This window comes from Schistocerca serialis, chromosome 2 (assembly GCF_023864345.2).
Source record: "Schistocerca serialis cubense isolate TAMUIC-IGC-003099 chromosome 2, iqSchSeri2.2, whole genome shotgun sequence".
NCBI classification, from domain to species: Eukaryota; Metazoa; Arthropoda; class Insecta; order Orthoptera; family Acrididae; genus Schistocerca; species Schistocerca serialis.
The window spans coordinates 692,688,769-692,714,587 of record NC_064639.1 but is presented as its reverse complement, the minus strand read 5'-3'; the positions used below and the strand labels follow the sequence as shown (position 1 = coordinate 692,714,587).

Genomic DNA, 25,819 nt, shown 5'->3' with positions numbered 1-25,819 from the left:
GATTCAGTTACTCGTACAGCTGATTGTTATCCATATTTGCAACTGCAAATAAGTTTCATGTCAGTGAAAAATGCCGGGTTGCACCGCAGTTCGTAGATTATGTTCCAGTCATCTTATACAGATAAATACAGGTCTTGTGTGCTTTTCAAGGGACTCATATACCATTCTTCCTCAAAAATAGTGGCAACGATGATCAAGGTGTAAGCGATCACCCACCCTCCTCTCCAAAGTTGATCTCAAACGCTCGATAATACTGAGACCTGGTGACTGTCGTGGCCAGGGGCAACGTGATAATTCATCATCGCGCCCACAGAACCATTCCTGGACGATGGGAGCTTGGTGAACATGGGTCCTGTTGTCTTGGAACACAGCATAACCACTGGGGAACAAACATTGTATCATGGAAAGGACCTGATCAGCCAGAATGGCCAGACAATCCTTGGCAGTTACGCAACTTTTCAGAGTAACCATGGGACCCATGGAATACCACCATAAGGCGGCAGAGATCATCACCGAACCCCCACCGTATTTCACTCTTGGGAGGTAGACTCGGGCAGATGTTGGGAACAGTGTGAAGGAAGACTCATCCGACCAACTGACTTTCTTCCATTCCTCCACAGTCCAGGTTCTATGGCTTCGGTACCACGTTTTTCTGTTATGGGAATTTACATCACTTACGTGTGGTTTTCGATTTCCAGCTTACCCTGCAATTCCTTGGTTTTGAAGCGAGTGCGACATTTAATTCTGCAGTTACTTTTGCCCCTGTCACCCTCTTATTTTTCATGACAATCCTCGTCAATGACCGCTCGTGACGATCACTCAACACACACTTCCGTCCGCGTTGTGACTTAGCGGATGATGTTTTCCCGCTTTACCTGCACGCGTTTTAAATTTTCGATACGGTGCCTCTTGGTACATGAAACTCTTCGGTTCGGCGGCATAGAATCAGGTATCTGTATTTGTGATCCAAGCTCGATGTGAAGCCTGCGTGTTAGTGTATAATTACCTCGTTTTCTTCTTCTTCACTCCGTTATTGTCACTCTTTTTGCTCTTCGACTCTGACTTCTTGGACGTCGTCGTCGGCGTCTGGGTAGGAGTCTCCATGGCTGCTGAAACATTGTAGCATGTCACACATAAATTCATTACAAAATTATAAAAGTTCTATCATCTGTCTACTATCGCTGTTACAAATCTTAAAGAAATAAAAAAGTAGGTTCTTTGTATAGGAATGAATTCTAAAACATTTGAATAATTTTATCAACTCGTGTTTACACTCTCATAAATTTCTGCAAAGTACCTGTTACACTACATACACACATCTTGGAGAGTTCTTGACAAATGATTGCATCGAGACACGGACGTAGAGCTATGAACTATGTGCAACTAAGTGACGCATTGATACAACCACAAAACATGCCTTCTCGAAGAGCAGTGTCGAAATACTCGTTCGGAATCCAAAGTAACTTAAGGCGAATGCTAGGCTGATTCATTTAAAAAAGGAAACTGTCGGTTTCGTGTCCCATCCTGTTTAAATGTGGGGGTATCCTATCACTGAAGCAAGCAAATATGTCTGTACCCTGGCATACCGACTAAGTTAATTTGACCCTCTATTGCATGACTTTTTTTAGGAAACCAATATCAGTGAAAAAAATCAGGGGATAGAGCTTGACACACAAAATACAGGTCGAAAAAGAAACTTTTATTTAATTTCGATTTATTCAATACATTGATTAATTATTAATTGTTCAGTTACAGAGACAATGAAACATAGTCTGTACTATCATTGAACATAAGAAATAATTCCCCTTTTATCTGATTTCGTGTTTGTTTACATACACTCGACCTTCAGAGAAAAGATTATCGATTTTGAACTGTTTCTGCCAACTTAATGACGCTAGACACAGTCTAGCTGGATGTAACCAGACTGTGTGTGTTCCAGACGGCAACATTAAACGAAAATGTTCAAATGTATGTGAAATCTTATGGGACTTAACTGCTAAGGTAATCAGTCCCTAAGCTTACACACTACTTAACCTAAATTATCCCAAGGGCAAACACACGCACCCATGCGCGAGGGAGGACTCGAACCTCCGCCGGGACCAGCCGCACAGTCCATGACTTCAGCGCCTAAGACCGCTCGGCTAATCCCGCGCGGCCAACATCAAACGAGTGGTTTCCCTATCGTTATACGTAAATTTACGGCTTGTTGCCAAATGGTAACACCATGTAACACAGGGTTAAATGAGAGTTTCCTTTTGTTATGTCGTTAGGTTACGCAATAACGCAACTCTAGTGTGAACTTAATTTTTGGAATAGTCTTTTAATACAAAAGTTTAGCGTGACTTCGTTTCGGTGAATAACTGAAATACCGGGCAACTATAAAATTCTTTGATTCGGATAGCTTATAGAGTGCGATTACCCATCCAAAGTTAGGGGACGTTAACAGGACGTCTGTCCTTCCATTTGATGGTATGATATGGGTGACTGAATTCAAACGGGGAGTACTTCTCCTGAAAGTAGTCCACGTGAAAGATATCCCAAACTTGCTATCACAAATGAAAGGTAACATTAAATAGGTGGCATCGTAGGAATTTGGAAGAATTAACTATGAGACACCTTTGTGTTAGCAGGAGTCGTATTTGTTGAAGGTTGACTAAAACTAAATGTGAAAGAGAATTTCACAATGAAATCAGTAGGTTTTATGAGCAAATTTGTTACTTAAGATGAGACACGTGCACGGTTTACAACTCCAGAAAATAAAGACCGTTCAAAGAAGTGGCTGTAAGCCGTTATTTCTGGCTTAAAGCGCTATCAAAGTAGAAATTTGTGCCGTTTAATATTAATATATGCTCATTTGTGAGCTTATTTTCCAATTTGAAGGTTTTTTATGCAAGGAATGAACATAGTGTAAATAAAACAAGTGTGATGAAGTCAGGTGATAATGAAGGAATTCGGTTAGGAAACGTGACGCTGAAAGTAGTAGGCGAGTTTTGCTACTCGCCTAGCGAAAAAACTGACGACGGCAGAAGTGAAGAGGATATAAGATGTAGAATGCAATAAACAGCCGGCCGCGGTGGTCTAGCGGTTCTAGGCACTCAGTCCGGAACCGCGCGACTGCTACGGTCGCAGGTTCGAATCCTGCCTCGGGCATGGATGTGTGTGATGTCCTTAGGTTAGTTAGGTTTAAGTAGTTCTAAGTTCTAGGGGACTGATGACCACAGATGTTAAGTCCCATAGTGCTCAGAGCCATTTGAACCATTTTTGCAATAAACAGAAACGATATACTGAAAATTGGAAATATACACTGCCTGATAAAAAAAGTAAAGCATGCAGAATGTATGGTCGGGTGTCAATGTCACTTCGCACACGTACTCGCCATTGGAGCGCATGTAAATGAATAGAGTCTGTCACAGGTAGAACGGTCAGCAGAATTCATTAGTGCTGATCGTGTTTAATGTAGCTACCAGGCCTGGTAGCGTGTAAAGGAGAGAGGACAGCATCTTACGTTGAGTGATAGCTGTGAAGGACACGAAGATGTCGCGTCCTCATGTGTGACTGGGTTTTCGGAACCTGACAGAGCTTGGGGGGCGGGTGGGGGGGGGGGGGGCGCTAAATTGTCGGTCTTCCGTCTGACCGGCCGGTCGATTAGTTTTTTAGGGGCATTCGGAAGTGACAGTGGCTCGGTGGTGGACTGCATGGGAACTTGAGGGCAGCCATACCCGTCATTAAAATTCCTGTCGACCACTTCTGACCAGCACAAGGGAGGATCGCGTATTGTGCACCGAGCGCATGAGAATCGTTACACACCTATGCGTTTGGAATGATTCCGTGACCGGAAAGCATGGACCGTTGATGAATGGCTTCGCATTGTGTTCAGCGATGCACTGCCCTGGACGACAATCGTCGGCGAGCAAGGCGGCCACCATTCTTCCAATATTTTGGTAAGGCAGAACGATGTTACTTCTGGCACATGTCATCCCCGTTTACAAGAAGGGACGTCGAACAGATGTGCAGAACTATAGATCTATATCTCTAACGTCGATCAGTTGTAGAATTTTGGAACACGTATTATGTTCGAGTATAATGACTTTTCTGGAGTCTAGAAATCTACACTGTAGGAATCAGCACGGGTTCCGAAAAAGACGGTCGTGTGAAACCCAGCTCGCGCTATTCGTCCACGAGACTCAGAGGGCCATAGACACAGGTTCACAGGTAGATGCCGTGTTTCTTGACTTCCGCAAGGCGTTCGATACAGTTCCTCACAGTCGTTTAATGAACAAAGTAAGAGCATATGGTCTATCAGACCAATTGTGTGATTGGATTGAAGAATTCCTAGATAACAGAACGCAGCATGTCATTCTCAATGGAGAGAAGTCTTCCGAAGTAAGAGTGATTTCAGGTGTGCCGCAGGGGAGTGTCGTAGGACCGTTGCTGTTCACAATATACATAAATGACCTTGTGGATGACATCGGAAGTTCACTGAGGCTTTTTGCGGATGATGTTGTGGTATATCGAGAGGTTGTAACAATGGAAAATTGTACTGAAATGCAGGAGAATCTGCAGCGAATTGACGCATGGTGCAGGGAATGGCAATTGAATCTCAATGTAGACAAGTGTAATGTGCTACGAATACATAGAAAGGTAGATCCCTTATCATTTAGCTACAAAATAGCAGGTCAGCAACTGGAAGCAGTTAATTCCATAAATTATCTGGGAGTACGCATTATGAGTGATTTAAAATGGAATGATCATATAAAGTCGATCGTTGGTAAAGCACATGCCAGACCGAGATTCATTGGAAGAATCCTAAGGAAATGCAATCCGAAAACAAAGGAAGTAGGTTACAGTACGCTTGTTCGCCCACTGCCTGAATACTGCTCAGCAGTGTGGGATTCGTACCAGATAGGGTTGATAGAAGAGATAGAGAAGATCCAACGGAGAGCAGCGCGCTTCGTTACAGGATCATTTAGTAATCGTGAAAGCGTTACGGAGATGACAGATAAACTCCAGTGGAAGACTCTGCAAGAGAGACACTCAGTAGCTCGGTACGGGCTTTTGTTGAAGTTTCGTGAACATACCTTCACCGAAGAGTCAAGCAGTATATTGCTCCCTCCTGCGTATATCTCGCGAAGAGACCATGAGGATAAAATCAGAGAGATTAGAGCCCACACAGAAGCATACCGACAATCCTTCTTTCCACGTACAATACGAGACTGGAATAGAGGGGAGAACCGATAGAGGTACTCAAGGTACCCTCCGCCACACACCGTCAGGTGGCTTGCGGAGTATGGATGTAGATGTAGATGGTGTCGTGGTGTGAGGAGCCATCACCTATGACTTCACGTCTGGTAGGGACTGAGGGAACTCTGACGACACAACGATAGGTCACGGACGTCCTGCGTTCTCATGTTTTAGCTCTCATGCGACATCATCGTGGTGCTACTTTTCAGCAGGACAATGCTCGTCCACACATGGCACGCGTCTCTATGAACTGACTGCTTGTTGTTGACGTATTCCCGTGGCCAGCAAGGTTCCCAGATCTGTCCCCGATGGAACACGTGTGGAACCTGCTCGGCCGTCAACTCTGCGACAGTGTCAGTATCCAGAACCAGTTTACAACATTTGTGGGCCAGCTTGCGTCATGAGAGGATAGAAGGTATTTATGACATTTATGACACCCTTCGCAACCGAATTAGTCCACGCATTCAGGCTTGAGGGGATGCAACGTCGTACTGATAAGTGGGCTCATCCTTCCAACTCTTCATAAATTTGACTATTTCGCATCACTGCTGTAACATCAGACACCTGTTTTTTCTATTTTCTTTTTTCCTTTTTCTTTTTTGTTTGTTTGAAAGACATCATGTTTACGTCAGTGACTGTTAAACTTTTTATTTCCACTATTGCAATTTCGGCCTTAGGCCATTATCAAGTGCAGATGTTTTGGCTTTAAGCCATGTCAACTTTATACAGGCTGACACATTTATATGTCCATATATCGTAAAACAGCACAGACATGTGTGCTCGCACTACTTAGCACCGTTACGAATGTATATAACAGCAAATGACAACGACATATAAATGTGTCAGCCTGTATAAAGTTGACATGGCTTAAAGCCAAATCATCTGCACTTGATAATGGCCTAAGGCCGAAATTGCAGTAGTGGAAATAAAAGTTTAACAGTCACTGGCGTAAACATATTGTCTTTCAAAAAATTTCACATTACTGTGACTCCCAGTTATGAAAAGGTAAGTTAATCAGATACCCTGTCAAACCGCGAAATTTCATTTCGTTTCCTCCTCACTTTGCGGCTGCTTCACTTTCTTTTCCTTTTTTTTATTTTTTTTTTTTTTGTCAGACGGTGTATGTTTTCCTGTTTTAGTCTCATTAACTCTTCTAGAATGTAAAACTTGTTGTAGTGATTTTTTGAATTTATGTCTCCAGACAAAACTGTATTTTATTATAATTGTTATTTGAATTAATTGTATTTTTATTTAGAGGGTGTCCGGGAAGTAGGGACGAATATTAAAGTGCTATAGAACATACAAAATTTATTGAAAATGTAATTTTTTTTACATACACATTGAATAACTTCTTCCACTTATCTAAGAAAAATTATATCCACCAGATGACCACCCAAGGCCGCGCGGCAACGAGCAATGCGTTCACTGAAGTTCTCGATGACGCTGTCACAAACATCTGGTTGGTTCCCGTTAATAACCATTTTAAATTTAAGCTTCAATTGTTGTATTGTTTGTGGTTTGTTCACATACAGTTTTTATTTCACGAAGCCCCACAAAAATTCACAAGCTGTAAGATCGCATAATCTGGCAGTCGACTCCTGGTTGCCACCCAAAGATATAATATTTTGAGGAAACATTTTATTCAGCAGAACAACCGTTTCACGGGATGTGTAACATGTAGCACCGTCTTGTCGAGACCAAAAATCGTCATTTTCATCAATAAGAGAGAAAAAGCAACCAGAAAGCATGTTTCGGTAACGGTCGCCGTTCACAGTGACGGAAATTCCCTCATCATTTTCACAAAAGTACGCGCCGGTCGCTCCTCCCGCCCAGAACTCACACCGCACAGTCGTGCGTTGTGGATGCCTATCATCTTCAACGGTCACTCGCGGATTTTCGTTACCGCAATTTCTGCAGTTCTGCTTACTGACGTACCCTTTTAGGTGGAAATGCGCCTCATCTGAGAAAATTATTCTTTTTGTGAAGTTCTCGTTCTCCTCTTGTCGAGCCAGGAGCCATTGAGCAAATCGATGTCTCTTTCAAGACCTGTAGGCTTCAGCTCTTGTGCAAGGTGAATGCATTTTCAGATCTTGTATTCAAACAGAACTCGGTGGTCCTGTTTCCTTAGCGTTTGAAACACAACCCATGGCCTCAAACTTCCGGATCAACTTCCGAACTGATGATTCGGTTAGAGTAACATTGTGTTCGTTTGTCACACACACTTCACGAACGGTTGCCGTGCGACTTTCACTGTTTTTGTAGTAACTTTTTATCATTTCGTTATGTTGCTCAGTTGTCATCTGCTCCTTGACGAAAATAAACATCAAACAATAATGCTCGGCACACAAAAGCTATCAGGCTACTAATGGGAAAGATCCCAGATAACAAATATGAAAAAACCATAGCTGCCAATCGTCATATGACAAAATGGCTCAAAATTCAAGTTTGTCCTTACTTCCTGGACACCTGTTATATAAAAAATTATGTTAACCCATTGTTTTAGATATGGGCAGTAAAAAAAAGAAAAAGAGCATTGGCTGGCGGGTAGGACGAGATGTAATATTTGTCGTAATGATTTTTTGAATTTATGTGCCTCCAGGCCGGCCGCTGTGGCCGAATTCAGTTCGGAATCGTGCAGCTGCTACGGTCGCAGGTTCGAATCCTGCCTCGGGCATGGATGCTTGTGATGTCCTTAGGTTAGTTAAGTTTAAATAGTTCTAAGTCTCTGGGACTGATGACCTCAGATGTTAAGTCCCATAGTGCTTAGAGCCATTTGTGCCTCCAGACAAAATTGTATTTTATTAGAGTTACTTTTTGAACTCTCTGTATTTTAGGTACATAAATTTTTGAATGGTAATTAATTGAAACCCTCAGCTGCCGACAGGTGTTATTGATATACCTCGATGGGGAGAGCTGAAAATATGTGCCCCGACTGGGACTCGAACCCGGGATCTCTTGCTCACATGGCAGACGCTTTATCCATCTGAGGCACCGAGGACACAGATGAATACCGCGACTACAGGGACTTATTCCTTGCACGCTTCCCGTGAGACCCACGTTCTCAACTGTCCACAATCTACATACGTAATGTACCTAATAGATATTTGCCCATCCACTCATTACTCGCGCACACTAAGGTGACGATTCCTGTAAGAGTTCGGGCAACCTGTGCAAATTCGCACAGACGAAGGTCAATGACTGGGTAGCCTTTAAATATATATATATGAAGATAGTAACTGTTCTCGAAAGAACAGATACCCAGCCATTGAGCTTCGTCTGTGCGAATGCGCACAGGTTGCCCGAACTCTTACGGGAATCGTCACCTTAGTGTGCGCGAGTAATGAGTGGATGGGCAAATATCTGCTAGGTACATTACGTATGTAGATTGTGGACAGTTGAGAATGTGGGTCTCACGGGAAGCGTGCAAGGGATACCTCCCTGCAGTCGGGTTATGCATCTGTGTTCTCGGTGGTTCAGATGTGTATACAGTTGGTTCAGTGGATATAGTTGCACCGGCACGGTAGCTCAGTTTGTTCGGTCAGGGGGCTACTTGCCCTCTGTAATAAAAAAAAAAAACTGAGTAAACGAGTCAACGATCAACTTGAACGGATGTATTGTGACCACCGCCCAGACCATACGCAACGAGCAATACCGAAAAAAAAGATGGGTAGAGCGTCTGCCATATAAGCAGGAGATCCCAGGTTCGAGTTCCGGTCGGGGCACGCATTTTCAGCTGTCCTCATCGAGGTATACCAACAACACCTGTCGGCAGCTGAGGGTTTCAATTGATTATCATTTATTCTAGAGAAGCTGCACGGTCATCAGTGGTATCTGTTCTTTCGAGAACAGTTACTATCTTCGTATACAATTTTTTTTTAGCTTAACCCATTGATTTACATATGGGAAATAAAAAGTAGAGGGCATTGGATATCCAATAAGAGGAAATGTAACATTCGTCATAATGAATTTTTAAATCCGTGTGCTTCCAGACAAAATTATATTTTATTATAATTACTATTTGGATTTGTGTATTTTTATGTATTAAAAAAGCAATTTAGCTTGAACCACGCTTTTATTTATGGGAAATAAATAGAGGGCGTTGGTTTTTCAGTACGACATAATACTATGGTAGGTGTGTGGAACTGTAAACAGCGACCTCAATTGGACTAACGCTTGTACGTGGTAGAGTTACATTAGAATGTATGTCGTTATAATTACATTCAGTTTACATGATTACTTATAACGGTACGAAGCTGTGGAATTGTAATTATTTACAATTGTGACATGGCATTTGATGGATGTGCTGTTTATATAGGGTGAGTCACCTAACGTTACCGCTGGATATATTTCGTAAACCACATCAAATACTGACGAACCGATTCCACAGACCGAACGTGAGGAGAGGGACTAATGTAATTGGTTAATACAAACCATAAAAAAATGCACGGAAGTATGTTTCTTAACACAAACCTACGTTTTTTTAAATGGAACCCCGTTAGTTTTGTTAGCACATCTGAACATATAAACAAATGCGTAATCAGTGCCGCTTGTTGCATTGTAAAATGTTAATTACATCCGGAGATATTGTAACCTAAAGTTGACGCTTGAAACCTCCGACGTTCAGTCGCGTGTTGTAACAAACACGGGCCACGGTCGGCGAGCAGCATATGCAGGGATATGTTTACGATGACGACCGTGTTTACGAGTGTGGCTGTAGTGCCCTGTTGTGGTATGTTCTAGCTGTCGCAGTGTCCGCATGTAGCGCTTGCTGCTATTGTTATTCTGTATTCGTCTTCGCACGCTGACCATCTGTAGTACACCGTGTTACCAGACGTCTGTGATAGTGTAGTGTTGTAGGAACTGTGACCATGGTGTATTCGAACTCTGAAAAGGCGGAGATGATACACATGTATGGCAAGTGTCGCCGAAATGCAGCTGAAGCCTGCAGGGTGTATGCAGAACGGTACCCGTACAGAGAGCATCCAACGTGCCGCACATTGCAAAACATCTACCGCCAACTGTATGCAACAGGTATGGTCGTAGCACGCAAACGGGTCCGTAACAGGCCCGTCACAGGAGAAGCGGGTACAGTTGGTGTGTTAGCTGCTGTTGCCGTGAACCCACACATGAGTACACGGGACATTGCGAGAGCCGGTGGACTGAGTCAAAGTAGTGTCATGCGCATACTGCATCGTCACCGCTTTCACCCGTTTCATGTGTCGCTACATCAGCAATTATATGGTGATGACTTTAATCATCGAGTGCAATTCTGTCAATGGGCATTAACAGAGAATGCGTTGCAGTTCTACCTGTTTACCGATGAAGCGGATTTCACAAACCACGGAGCAGTGAACCTACGGAACATGCATTACTGGTCCGTGGACAATCCTCGCTGGCTCAGACAGGTAGAGCGACAGCGACCGTGGACTGTAAATGAATGGTGCGGAATCATTGGCGACCACCTCATTGGTCCTCACTTCATTGCAGGGGCCCAAACAGGTGCAACATACATCGCGTTTCTACAGAATGATCTGCCAACGTTGCTCGAAAATGTCCCACTTGAAACGCGTCGACGTATGTGGTATCAGCATGATGGTGCACCTGCACATTCCGCAATTAACACTAGGCTGACCCTTGACAGGATGTTCGACGGGCGTTTCATAGGACGTGGAGGACGCATAAGTTGTCCAGCCCGTTCTCCTGATCTTACACCTCTCAACTTCTTTGTGGGGTACGTTAAAGGAGAATGTGTACCGTGATGTGCCTACAACCCCAGAGGATATGAAACAACGTATTGTGGCAGCCTGCGGCGACATTACATCAGATGTACTGCGGCGTGTACGACATTCATTACGCCAGAGATTGCAATTGAGTGCAGCAAATGATGGCCACCACATTGAACATCTATTGGCCTGACATGTCGGGACACACTCTATTCTACTCCGTAACTGAAGACGGAAACCACGTGTGTACGTGTACCTCACCCCTCATGGTAATGTACATGTGCGTCAGTGAAAAAGACCAATAAAATGGTGTTAGCATGTGGACGTAATGTGCTGTTCCAGCCTCTTCTGTACCTAAGGTCCATCACCGTTCCCTTTGGATCCCTACGTAATTCGGTGCTCTCCGATACACGCGATCGAACAGCGGAGGAGTGGTACTCAAGCGTCAACTTTAGGTTACAATATCTCCGGATGTAATCAGCATTTTACAATGCAACAAACGGCACTGATTACGTATTTGTTTATATGTTCAGATGTGCTAACAAAACTAACGAGGTTCCATTTAAAAAAACGTAGGTTTGTGTTAAAAAACATACTTCCGTGCATTTTTTTATGGTTTGTATTAACCAATTACACTAGCCCCTCTCCTCACGGTCGGTATGTGGAATCGATTCGTCAGTATTTGATGTGGTGTACGAAATACATCCAGCGGTAATGTTAGGTGACTCACCCTTTATACTGAGATTTTCACTCTGCAGCGGAGTGTGCGCTGTTATGTGTCTCGGCCCGGCACACAGTTTTAATCTGCTGTTTATATGTCTGATTCTTGTATTACTTTTAATTATAGCACTGATGTTGGCTGAACTGTCAGTCGAAATCTATATCTGCAATGCAATATAAAAGACAGATGATATTACGATGGATGCCGACCTTCTTTCTGTCCTGTGTTAGAAGTATTTGTTTGGAGTATAAGATTTGCATCAGTCAATGGTCACACAAATTTTATTTATTGAGTATACCAGTTTCACCTTTTCAGTCGTTGTCAATAGTCCATAATGCTTCTTGGCCGATGGCTGACCGAAAACTCGATACCGGCATATCCAATAAATAATATTTGTGAGAGCACTGAATGATGTAAACTTTGTAGACAAAATTAGTGAAATTACGGGTGGTGTCTGCCAATAACGTGCCAGATATTAAGATATCTTGTTTGGGGTGTAGCCTTACATAGAAGAGAAACGTGAACGATTAACGGCGCAGACGAGAAGAGAAGAGCAGGGTTTGAAATATGACGCTACAGAGGAATGCTGAAGTTTATAGGGTAGGTCGAATATTTAATGATGGGGTACTGAACAAAAAACCTAACCTGCCCGAGGCAGGATTCGAACATGCGACCGTAGCAGCAGCGCAGTTCCGGACTGAAGCGCCTAGAACCGCACAGCCACAGCGGCCGGCAGTTCATTCAATACATCGTGCTTATCAGCAATTGAGGACTGGTCCTGGGACATCAATGAGAAGTTTGTTTGGTGACAGAGGGGTAGAAATTATAGTGGGATATAAAGGTTGACTACAGTAAGGATCCTGAAATGGATTGATGTTGCAGTACTTGTGCAGCATAGAGTGGGGTTGAGAGCTGCGTGAGAACGGTCTTCAAGAATAACAACCGAGGACAGATGGATTTCGTAGTTACATCACAATACGGGCTGCATGCGAGTGCACGGCGTACACACCGGAGACGATGAAGGTCTGCTGCTGCTGCTGCTGCTGCTGCTGTTGCTGCTGTGAGTCGGCGTGCTGCAACAGCGGGTCATCCTTGCGCTTGGCGGCAGGCTGCGTGACGAGCGGCGGCGTGGGCCCGGGGCCCGCGTCACCAGCCGCGCCGAACAGCCCGCCCCCGCCGCCCCCGCCGCCTCCGCTGCCTCCGGCGCCGCCGTCCTGGCCCTGCCCGCCCCCGCCCGAGCCGGCGCCGGCGCCGCCGTCCATCTTGCCCAGCAGAATGTCCGAGTGCTGGAGACCCAGCATCACCTGCACAGACCGGTCACCGCTGTAAGCTGCTCAAATTGCAATCCGCAAACCTGACACATCTCCATGATGGCGAGCAGCGTCTACTTTCACTTTTAACTTCCTTCTCAAAAGTTTTGGAAAATATACTGCTTTTAAGAATAGTTCAACACGTCTGCACGGTGTGCGGACATTTGCCACGCCGGACATTTGCCACGATTTTACCTGCCCCGAAGGGTTGGATCCCTTGTCTCCCCCTCCTCCTCCTCCTCCTCCTCCTCCTCATCCCTTACTGAGCCTTTCCGCTGGTTTACTTAACATAGAACCAGAATCTCTTTGGATTTTCCGCCGCATTTCTAGACAGAGTTTCGTTGTGGATACTATCAAATGCATCTCGCATTGAAATCCGCACCAAATTTCGAGCCTCAGTAAAACTTCGCCAGTCTTGGAGATTTTGCGTTCGTCTAAATTATACTTGCCTTTTTCGGTGCTCCTGCATCAGCTTTCTGTCGTGTTTTGTGTACCATGGGGGATCAGTTCCGTCTCTCATTAATTTATTTGGTATGAATCTCTCGAGTGCTGTTGATACTATTTCTTTCAACTTAAGCCACGTATGGTCTTCACTTACATAGTTTGGAGGGATTGGAGACGGTCTATTACAAAGACGTCAACCGATTTTTTAGTTGCTTTTATAAATAGATATATTTCGCGTTTAGTTTTGGTGAATTTCTTTGTTACGGAACTGAGCCTCGCTACGACTGTGTGTTCACTAATCCCTGTATCCGTCGTGATGCTCAGGATTATTTGTGGCTAAGAGGTCAAGTGTGTTTTCGTAACCATCTACAATTTGAATGGCCTCGTGAACTAATTGTTCAAAATAATTTTTATAAAAGGGTTTAGAACAATTACGGAAGTTGTTTTCTATCTACAATAGGGTCTGAAGTCTATTTTTGTCAACATACGGAAGAGAAATTGAAGTCAGTGCCAACTCTAATTGTATGAGTACAGTACCTATTTGTGATCAGACTCAAGTTTTCTTGGAACTGTCCAGCCACTGTTTATTCTGAGACCGGGGGTCGGTGAAAGGAGCCAGTTATTAATTTATTCCGGTTGTCGAATTTAACCTCCGCCCAAACTAAGTCACAGGAACTATCTGCTTCAATGTCGCTTGTCAGCTGGAACACACATTACATTATTTTTCCTTAAGTTCGGCTTCTTGTTTCTGTTGTAGTGCAGATCATTACAATTACGGCTTTTCCCTCCAAAACCTAGGACGCTTTCTCTGTGACCCTGTAAATACCATAGCTAAACAACGTAGAACAACAACGTACGTTACAAGCATAGCATTCTGTATTACTTCATTTCCTTATTTCTAACATTTTAAAATTGTACGTCGACTTTAGATGACATGTCAATCATAGATGATCTTATCTCTACTTAGTGAAGGTATTTTCAGTCATGTTTTGAACATTGTCCTGCTACACTTTATTAACTAATGTTTGCCGCAAGGGATATCGCATTTTAGAGGGTAAATTAATATGGACGATGTCGTTCTTTTTTTCAAACATTCACATACCCATTTCTTCTTTCCTTATTGTCTTTTGGGCATGCAGTTGTAGTAATTAAAGTAGGCTCAAATGCAGTGATCAAAAAGAAATGATTAGCGTACATTCGCATTCTCTTTACATCGTTCCTTTCTTGTTGCTCTCATGGCGATGGACTGTTTCTATCGCAATCAGTAAGCGTGAAAGGAAGCTACCGTACACACAGAGGGATCTATATTTATATTTGGCAGAACTAATTACATACTGACATAATCGTTGGTGTTGCTTTCGTTTCCCAAAATATATCTAATTCGGAAAAGAAGCTCTGTATTTGGCCAAGATGTCGAAGAAGAAGGTCCCTTACGTATACTGGTTGTATCGAGTAAGATGTAGAGACGGCGGTTTGAAAGCGGACAGAAGTAGGAATGGCGTCCCTTACCTGAGGGATCGCTAACTGGCGAAGAGGCAAGTGTGGCAAATGTCCGTCGTGGCAAATGTCCGGCATTCGTCTGCACAAATTGGCTTGCAGAAGAGCTACTCCACTGAACACGCTACCTACCATTAGGCTAAGCCCTGGAGCTTCTTCAGCATAAAATATTTTTGCTTTTTAAACTTTTTTGACTTCTGCCAGCGCATTCGAATAGCGTGTCATATAAACATAACTGCAATACATTATTGAGGCAATGCTACTTAAAATACGAAAAATATGATAAAATGAAAAAATACCTGAATGGTCCATCTCATCCATAGGTGTGTGAGTGAGATGGACCAGTGTACTGAATGAGACGGATCGCATCAAAACCACTATATATGATGAAAAGATTCAATTAAAATTCCATATTTTTATTTTTAGTATGTTGCAACGAGGACAGAATTACAGGGTGTTACAAAAAGGTACGGCCAAACTTTCAGGAAACATTCCTCACACACAAAGAAAGAAAATATGTTATGTGGACATGTGTCCGGAAACACTTACCTTCCATGTTAGAGCTCATTTTATTACTTCTCTTCAAATCAGATTAATCATGGAATGGAAACACACAGCAACAGAACGTACCAGCATGACTTCAAACACTTTGTTACAGGAAATGTTCAAAATGTCCTCCGTTAGCGAGGATACATGCATCCACCCTCCGTCGCATGGAATCCCTGATGCGCTGATGCAGCCCTGGAGAATGGCGTATTGTATCTCAGCCGTCCACAATACGAGCACGAAGAGTCTCTATATTTGGTACCGGGGTTGCATAGGCAAGAGCTTTCAAATGCCCCCATAAATGAAAGTCAAGAGGGTTGAGGTCAGGAGAGCGTGGAGGCCATGGAATTGGTCCGTCTCTACCAATCCATCGGTCACCGAATCTGTTGTTGAGAAGCGTACGAACACTTCGACTGAAATGTGCAGGAGCTCCATCGTGCATGAACCACATATTGTGTCGTACTTGTAAAGGCACATGTTCTAGCAGCACAGGTAGAGTATCCCGTATGAAATCATGGCGGTGAATCGAGGAAGTACAGTACATACTGACGAAACTAAAATGAGCTCTTACATGGAAGTTAAGCGTTTACGGACACATGTCCACATAACATCTTTTCTTTATTTGTGTGTGAGGAATGTTTCCTGAAAGTTTGGCCGTACCTTTTTGTAACACCCTGTATACTATTAAATACAGGGTATATCAAGAAGAATCATCCGATTTAAAAAAATCATAACTATTATGTCATTTGAGAAACGTTCATGAACAACATGATGTTGGAAAGAGCAAACTCTCCAAAGTTCCCGCAGAAATGTGCGCCCACTTCAGTTCTAGTAAAAAAAGGTCGGAACAACAGATAGCGTTTTGTGTTCTACGTTTTCCGCAGTGCGGGTCAGTAATAACTGTTCAGCGTGACTTTCGTACTAGGAATGGTATACGGATCGTCCTACATCACAGAGCATTAGACGATGGCATGAACATTTCCGAGAAACAGGTTATTTGTGTAAAGGCAAATCGCTGGGCCGTCCCCGACTGGTAAATGGTCTATTACGAGGGTGAGTCAAATGAAAACCTTAAATTTGTAATAACAAATTATTTTGTAAGTTGGTAAGCGTGCTACAAGCAGCGTGCACAATGGACCGTAGGTGGCAGTATAGTGCAGATGCACACGTACCGTCGCAGTATCAGTATAAAGATGGCCGTCCCACTTGCGACTTGCACCAGGGAAGAACAGCGTTCTGTTATTCTGTTTTTGCGTAATGAAGATGTGAAACCTATTGAAATTTATCGACGAATGAAGGTTCAGTACGGCGATACATGTTTGTCACAGCAGCAAGTCTTCGAATGGAGTAGGAGGTTCGCAAATGGTATGACTTCAGTGGAAGATGCTCCTCGTCCAGGTCAGGCACAACGAGTTGTGACTCCACAGAACATTGCAGCAGTTGAAGCCTTAGTGAAGGAAAACCGCCGAGTGACACTGAATGACACTACAGCATGTTTGCAGATTAGTCATGGGTCAGCACACCACATTGTGCATGATGTGCTCCAGTTTCACAAAGTGTCTACAAGATGGGTGCCACGGTAGTTGACTCCTGAAATGAGAGAACGACGTGTTGATGCTTGTGAAAAACTTCTTCGGCGCTTTGAAAGAGAAGGTGATGGCTTCCTTGCAAGAATCGTTACTGGGGACGAAACCTGGGTTCACTTCCACCAACCGGAAACAAAGACAGCGAGCAAGGAATGGTGCCATTTCTCATCACCAAAACCAAAGAAGTTTCGAACAGAACCATCAGCAGGGAAGGTTATGCTGACTCTCGTTTGGGACGAAAAAGGCGTCATTTTGGAGCATTACATGCCTAGAGGGACCACTGTCACCAGTGCATCACACACAGATCTCCTAAAATATCATCTGCGGCCTGCAATCAAATCAAAGCGACATGGATTGCTGTCAGCAGGTGTCCTTTTGCAACATGACTATGCAAGACCCCACACTGCCCGTACAACAGTTGCAACAATCACAGATCTGCATTTTGAGAATCTTCCTCATCTACCATACTCACCAGACCTTGCCCCAAGTGATTTCCATATGTCTGGACCACTCAAAGACGCAATGATGAAGAGGTACGCCACGCGGTGCATGAGTGGTTGCGCAGACTACCAAAAGAATTGTTTATAAAGGAATTTATGCACTTTGTAAGCGCTGGAGGACTTGCATTGAGCGCGGGGGAGATTATGTTGGAAAGTGATACAGCTTTGTACCGCTTCTGCATAGTAAATAATATTAAAAAAAATATTTAATGTTTTCATTTGATTCACCCCCGTACTTAACTTAAATATTTAACAGCTAATTCTGCGCTGTACAAGGCAAGATATTTTCAATAACAGTAGAGCACGAGGAAAAGAAAATATGTAAAACTGATTTTCAAAACCCATGGGTTTGCATACTGATAGAGAACCTGAACTGAAAACGCATGTTACAGATCCTCTCAGACGCTTGAGCTCACAATTACTTGCTCTAAGTGTAATTTTGTTGATGAAAACGTAACAAAATTAGCTTACTTTGGTCACTTACATTCTTTTATTTCTTTTGGAATAATTTTTGGGACGATACCACACATAAGCACAAAATATTCCTTGCTTAAAAGCAAGGATAATATTTTGTGTATATTCTTGAGTCTCATGTAGACAGCTATTTAAAAAAATTAGCGTACTAACAGCAACCTCAAAATGCATTTACTCTCTTACGAGTTTTGTATTGAAGAATCGTGCACTACCTGACAATAACAGTGGTTGTCATAAATATAGCACCAGAAACAAGTATACCTCCTCTAGCCACAGCTTAGCCTTACTCTGCACAGAAGGGAGTAAAATTTGCAGCCATAAAAATGTTTCACCACATCCCTTGTGAGTTATACGTGCAAGCTGATAATGGGAATTACAAAAACAAAATTGAATAATTTCAACTTGACAACTCCTTCTACTTCATAGACAAACTTCTGTGCAAATAGTATATACATAGCCGAATTACAGTTATCAAATTTTGTTGAAGATTAAAATTAAAAAAAAATCCATTTACGTAAATTGTCAGCACGTAGCCGCGTATCTTATTGGCCATCCTACTAACACGTACCACATCGTCGCGATTTATCAAGAATGTAATTCACGAAACATGCAAAACAAAAAATACAACAATACGTAAAACCCACAACACTCTACGATCGTAAATATTCGTTGTATTCAATGACCGTAACACTTAATGATCATCTTCAGATTATTCTGTGTGCTTGCGATCACAGACTGTTGTGGATATTACAGATTGTCAGACTTTGGGTCGCTGTTTTCTTTAAAGTGACCAAGTCACTCTTCATACAAAAAGAAATAAAACAACAACTGGAAATTGAAAGTGAAAACCACGGTGATAGCAGCTACTCACTGCGGCGTGGATTCGCCGGGTCAACAGAACAGTTGCAGCATCTTGCTGTTACATGCTGCCCCGCAACTTATGGAATTTGACGAGTACAAAGTGAATAGGCATACGTCCTTCTCAAGTGCATCCCAGATTGGAACAATGGGTAGAGGCCTTGCGATCACAGAAACCAGGTAAGTACCCAATTATTTTATTCTTGATAATAATACGATTATAGTTGGTGGTGACTTTAATTTACTCTCTATATGTTCGCGAAAATACATGCTAAATTCCGGAGATACGCATAAAACATCATCCGAAATTGTGCTAAACGCATTCTCTGCAAATTATTTCGAGTAGTTAGTTCATGAGCCCACGCGAATAGCAAACAGTTGTGAAAACACATTTGACCTCTTAGCAACAAATAATCTTGAGTTAATAACGAGCATCAAAACGGATACAGCGATTAATGAACACAGGGCTATCATAACGAGATTGAATATTGTAACCCCCAAATCATCCAAAAATAAACGAAAAATGTATCTATTCAAGGAAGCAGATAAAAATTCAATTCGCGCCTTTCTGTGAGACAATCTCCACTCCTCCCAAATTAATAATATAAGTGTAGACCAGATGTGGCTTGAATTCAAAGAAATAGTATCGGCAACAGTTGAGAGATTTATACCAAATAAACTGACAGACGACGAAGCTTATCCTCCTTGGTACACAAAACGGGTCAGAACACTGTTGCAGAAACAACGAAACAAACATGCCAAATTTAAACAGACGCAAAATCCCCAAGATTGGCGATCTTTTCGATCTTTTACAGAAGCTCGAAGTTTAGCGCGGACTTTAATGCGAGATGCTAATAACAATTTCCACAATGAAACTTTGACTCGAAACCTGGCAGAAAATCCAAAGATATTCTGGTCGTATGTGAAGTATGTTAGCGGCAAGAAACAATCAATGCCTTCTCTGCGGGATAGAAATGGAGATACTATCGAAGACAGTGCTGCCAAAGCAGAGTTACTAAACACAGCCTTCCGCAATGCTTTCACAAAAGAAGACGAAGTAAATATTCCATAATTCAAATAAGAACAGCTGCCAACATGAGTAACATAGAAGTAAATATCCTCGGATTACTGAATCAATTTAAATCACGTAATAAAAGCAAGTTTTCTGGTCCAGACTGTATACCAATTAGGTTCCTTTCAGAATATGCTTATGCATTAGCTCCATACTTAACAAACATTTAAAACCTTTCGCTCGACGAAAGATCCGTCCCCAAAGACTGGAAAGTTGCACAGGTCACACCAATATTCAAGAAAGGTAGTAGGAGTAATCCACTAAATTACTGGCCCATGTCATTAATGTCAAAGTGGAGCAGGATTTTGGAACATATATTGTGTTCGAACACTATGAAATACCTCGAAGACAATGGTCTATTGGCACACAGTCAACATGGATTTAGAAAACATCGTTCCTGTGAAACACAACTAGCTCTTTATTCACATGACGTGTTGAGCGCTGTTGACAAGGGATTTCAGATCGATTTCGTATTTCTGAATTTCCGGAAGGCTTTTGACACTGAACCACACAAGCGGCTTGTAGTGAAATTGCATGTTTATGGAACGTCGTCTCAGTTATCTGACTAGATTTGTGATTTCCTGTCAGAGAGGTCACAGTTCGTAGAAATTGACGGAAAGTCATCGAGTAAAACAGAAGTGATTTCTGGCGTTCCCCAAGGTAATTTGCTGTTCCGTATCTATATAAACGATTTGGGAGACAATTTGAGCAGCTGTCTTAGGTTGTTTGCAGATGATGCTGTCGTTTATCGACTAATAAAGTCATCAGAAGACCAAAATAAATTGCAAAACGATTTAGAAAATATCTCTGAACAGTGCGTAAATTGGTATTTGACGCTAAATAACGAAAAGTGTGCTAAAAGGAATTCGTTAAACTTCGGTTACACGATAAATCGGTCAACTCTAAAGGCTGTAAATTCAAGCAAATACCTAGGAATTACAATTACGAACAACTCACATTGGAAGGAACACATAGAAAATGTTGTGGGGAAGGCTAACCAAAGACTGCGTTTTATTGGCAGGACACTTAGAAAATGTAACAGACCTACTAAGGAGACTGCCTACAGTACGCTTGTCCGTCCTCTTTGAGAATACTGCTGCGCCGTGTGGGATCCTTACCAGATAGGACTGACGAAGAAAATCGAAAAAGTTCAAAGAAGGGCAGCACGTTTTGTATTATGTCGAAATATGGGGGAGAGTGTCACTGAAATGATACAGGATTTGGGCCGGACATCATTAAAAGAAAGGCGTTTTTCGTTGCGACGGAATCTTCTCACGAAATTCCAATCACCAACTTTCTCCTCCGAATGCGAAAATATTTTGTTGACACCGACCTACATAGGGAGAAACGATCACCACGATAAAATAAGGGAAATCAGAGCTCGTACGGAAAGATATATGCGTTCGTTCTTTCCGCGCGCTATACGAGATTGGAATAATAGAGAATTGTGAAGGTGATTCGATGAACCCTCTTCCAGGTACTTAAATATGATTCGCAGAGTATCCTTGTAGATGTAGATAATGTACTTTGTTCTTGGTAATATCTCTTTCTTGCGTCTTCATTCGTTAGACTCGATAAAAAACGTAGACGTGAGAGAAACATGTTGGGAAGGAATGAACAAGGCAAAACGGTTTTCTATAAAAACTCAACTTCCTAAATTCGAACGATGTAAACCTCAATACCGGAAAAAATTAATGAAGAGCTATATTTGGACCACTGCTTAGTAGTGTTGCAAACATTTTAATTAAAGTGATAGAGGAGGCTATTGAAATCAGATAGATTGATCGAACTAGTAATAAAAAAGTCAACAAGAAAAAATGTCTAGGAATGAACATAAGAATGAGAGCGATAGAATGGGTAAGCACATATTACATCATGAGTAGTTGAACTGTAGTTTATAGGGTAATTTACGAAAAGGCTTGTGGGGCAGATCAAGACATTAATAGTATATATGACAAATAGACGATGATATGGGATGCAGCGGCTATATTGAACTGATAAGGACATTTGGAAACCGAAAAGAATGCATCAGAAAGATGAAAGGCCGCGATATCACTTGGCCATGTGATCGGCGATCAGTAACTGAAAGAGAGACGCGCTGAGAGGACTCGCGGCGCCGTGTCACGGATTGGGCGGGTCCTCCCGCCGGAGGTTCGAGTCCTCCCTCGGACATGTGTGTGTATGTATGTGTGTGTGTATGTGTGTGTGTGTGTGTGTGTCGTTCTTAGCATAAGTTAGTTTAAGTAGTGTGTAAGTCTAGGTACCAATGACGTCAGCAGTTTGGTCCCTTAGGAATTCACAGATTTTAACCTAAATCAGTCGTAAATTAACCGGAGTATCAGTCCGTAGCGATTTAAGGTGAAACTGATAAATAAATCTAGGCTTTGTAAAGGCAGATCCCAGACACAGTTATTGGTAGCATCCTAAGGAATTGCAGTTACGGACAAAAGAAGTCGACGAATTCTTGAGTGCTGTTTATCGGTATGGAATTCTCACCAACATGAATTAACGAAGTAGGCGCAGAAGATTCAGAGAAGAGCTGCACGATTCATCTCTCAGTTTGGTTAAGTCAGAGTGAAAGAGTCGCAGAGATGCTCCACATGCAGCAAAGGCAGACGCCGGGAGAATAACATTTTTCGTACTGAAGAATCTCGCTTACAAAATTCCGAAAAAAAAAAAATGCTTCAAATGGCTCTGAGCACTATGGGACTTAACATCTTAGGTCATCAGTCCCCTAGAACTTAGAACTACTTAAACCTAACTAACCTAAGAACATCACACACATCCATGCCCGAGGCAGGATTCGAACCTGCGACCGTAGCAGTCCCGCGGTTCCGGACTGCAGCGCCTAGAACCGCACGGCCACCACGGCCGGCACAAAATTCCGAGCTTCCGCGTCCGAAAACCAGTCGAGAAACACAATGCTTGCTGCAAAATACATCTCTCGTCACGACCTCGACATAAAAATTAGAGAAATTATAGCTGGATAGAAGGTACAGGCATTTTGTCTCCGCGAGCACCGTCTCTGAATGGGTCAGGAAGCGGAAAATTAGTCTGAGGCACGCCACGCACTTCACGTCATCTCTTACAACAGATGTTGAGGTGGATTCGGAAGTTACGAGGTGGTGCGTAGTCTTACTCGGTTTGCACGTCTCTAGTTTATCCCCAAATAAACACGTGCCAGAAACAAACAAGCTCTTCCAGGTATTGTGCGCCGTAAAAACGGTGGCAGATCCCCTTTTCACTCCTTACAAAAATTAAAGTAGATCACCATAGGCTTCAAACGTAACTGCTTTTCGACGGACTCGTTTCTTGTTAGCACCCTACGCCAACATTCATGGTATCTCGTCCCTCCAAGTGACCAAATAGGTGCTTCTACCAGTCAAACACAGAATTCCTGTACCAGCGCTAATCTCATCCTCTGTGACGCTGTTAACAGAGGTACCGGTACTCGTGTAGGAGTCTGGTTCCTATATTGCTTATGATGGAGTAAGTTCTGGGTCGTGTAGCTGATTACTTTTTATTCTTACCCTACAATCAACTGGCGAATAACCTGCTTCGCTGTTATGACGTTAGCTACCCTCAACGATCCCTGTCATCCACACGTTGTTCAACAAAGTAGATCACCTTGGCAAAGACACCTTTCTCTGATCAATGTACTCAGTACAGAATTTTGTCACGGAGGATCTTGACAAGCCCAGCGTCTGCGCGAGTTTTTAAATGGAGAATCCTTCGCGTCGAGCCAACATGATTTGACCTTAATCAGACGTCTAGAGACCTCGTGTGCTGCCCGTCCTGTACATGACTGTCCAGCGCAAGGTCTGATGGTACCGCGATCGTGTGATACGTTTAACTATGCCATTTCAAGGTAGCTGTAGGTGTGGTTTTTCTCTAACATGTCAGCTATCCCTAACTCAGATGCGAATCCCTGTATTACTAGTCTTAGCGGCCTTCTAAGTACACCAAAAAGAATTTATCGGAGATACAATGATACAAATCCAAACATAGAAAGCTAATAATAATAACCAGTTGTGAATACAGATGTTTTGATTTGACATCACATCATTTACTTGTGCGCTAATTAGTGGTTCGTCTTCGCAGGTGGATCAAACAAGCATCGACTCCGGGCGTGTCACGACTGAAGAATAAGCAGAATTTATTTTCTCATGAGTGCGCTAAAGATACTTCAGACAAGTTTCCCTCAGGCAGAAATATCCAATTGGTAGGTATCGACACACCGACAGACACGTCTCCATCGACAACCATCTGCCCTCGTCATACATCCACCTCGACCGTTGTAACCATCAACGTTTCTGATATTTGCCTGACAACCGAGAGAAAACTTGGTCAGAACCTGGCAGACGGATCTAAACATGCATATAGATATAGAACAGCAACATATAGACTTACAACGAGTATTGTTGAGACATACGATCCTTCACGGTGAATGTTGGATGATCAAAACAGCTTCGTCATACAAACAAGTAGTTTGGCGAAGGTAGGGACGTTCCTGGAAGAACTGCAGGGCCAATAAGGAGGGGGAACAGGTCTAAAAGCCGAAGCACTGATGTTGGTAATGATGAATGAATGATCCTTCGGGAAATGTCCGGCCATTATTGGCAAGCAGAGCATGTGTGCCTACTGATTGTCTCAGAATGAGTCTTTAAGAATGTAAAACATTATCAGCTGTAGACTATAAAATTAATCGATTATTTTCTGCTGTTGGCCAGTTTCAAATGTGAAGTCATTATCAAGTAGTATCATAGGACACCATGTCGCACAAGATATGATATGCAAATCAATTTATCAGTCCACGTGTGGAATCTTTGTGAATAAGGTGAAGTTTTAAATTGCGAGAGTGAGTTTTTTAAACTGTCATTTTTAGCGAAGGAACAGGAAATTTTATTAACATATATGACTATCCATACATATTGTTCTTCAAACCTTGAAATAGGGACAACTCATCAACTCTCAGTTATTTGTTGTCAGCTGCGTGCAGTGACAGACGTTCCACAAACTAAGTTAAAAATACTTCCTAACTCCAAGTTCTAACCAAAGTTTCCGGAAGACTGACCTTGGTCGTAAGGTAACTGCAGGAACTGGAAACCCCTCCCAAAATATTCGAATTGGGACTCAGTCTGCCACAACACCAAATCACTTTGTATTTGGCTAGAAAGGTCCCTTCTGTGAAATGGGTCAGAACTCGAACATCACGCTCTATGCTTAGGAAAAGAGAATGAATACGAAAAAAATTAAAAATCGTAGAAACGGATGAAGCGTGTGCAAGAAAATTTGTAAATGAAGTAGTCATACGAAGTAAACTGATTGAAGTTCGTGTGGACGCTACAAAAGTAATCAAGATTGTTCATTAATGGGTCAATAAATTTAAGCCTGGTCGAGGGAACACTGGATAACTGAGTATCTTCTAGGGAATTGGTCACAGTCATCGTATAGTGACAGAAGATTTGTAGGATCATTTGAAAAATAGGCATCTTGCATGAAGGGATAGGTGGTGGGGTGTCGCTTCTGCTGACTCGAATGAAAACGCCTGTGGAAGAAAATTCCAAATATGTGCTGCGAAAACTTGAGTCGTAGGCTGGACTTACGTGACTACACACGAAGCGTGGACCTACCATTATATTTCGGAGACAAGACTGCAGATAAAGTAATGGTTGCGGAGAACAGCAAAATAGGTTTGTCATTTTAATTGTGTTTTAGGACTCATCATTCGTAGCGTGAGTTGAAGCAGAAGCGATTAAGATTATTTACTCGTACATCTACGTCTGTACTTTTCAGTACCTTGCAGTGTGTGGCGAAGGATATTTCGGGTAACCATCCCCCCCCCCC

At 42.6% G+C, this 25,819-nt stretch overlaps 1 protein-coding gene across 1 annotated transcript in view; it reads right to left on the bottom strand.

Annotated features, from left to right (window-relative positions):
- LOC126456332 (homeobox protein aristaless) overlaps nt 1-25,819 on the bottom strand; it is a 116,705-nt gene that overhangs the window by 76,172 nt on the left and 14,714 nt on the right. Inside the window, 4 exon segments of the mRNA XM_050092082.1 lie at nt 1,007-1,106; nt 4,211-4,258; nt 11,282-11,338; nt 12,920-12,989. Coding sequence (XP_049948039.1) covers nt 1,007-1,106; nt 4,211-4,258; nt 11,282-11,338; nt 12,920-12,989 — 275 coding nt within the window.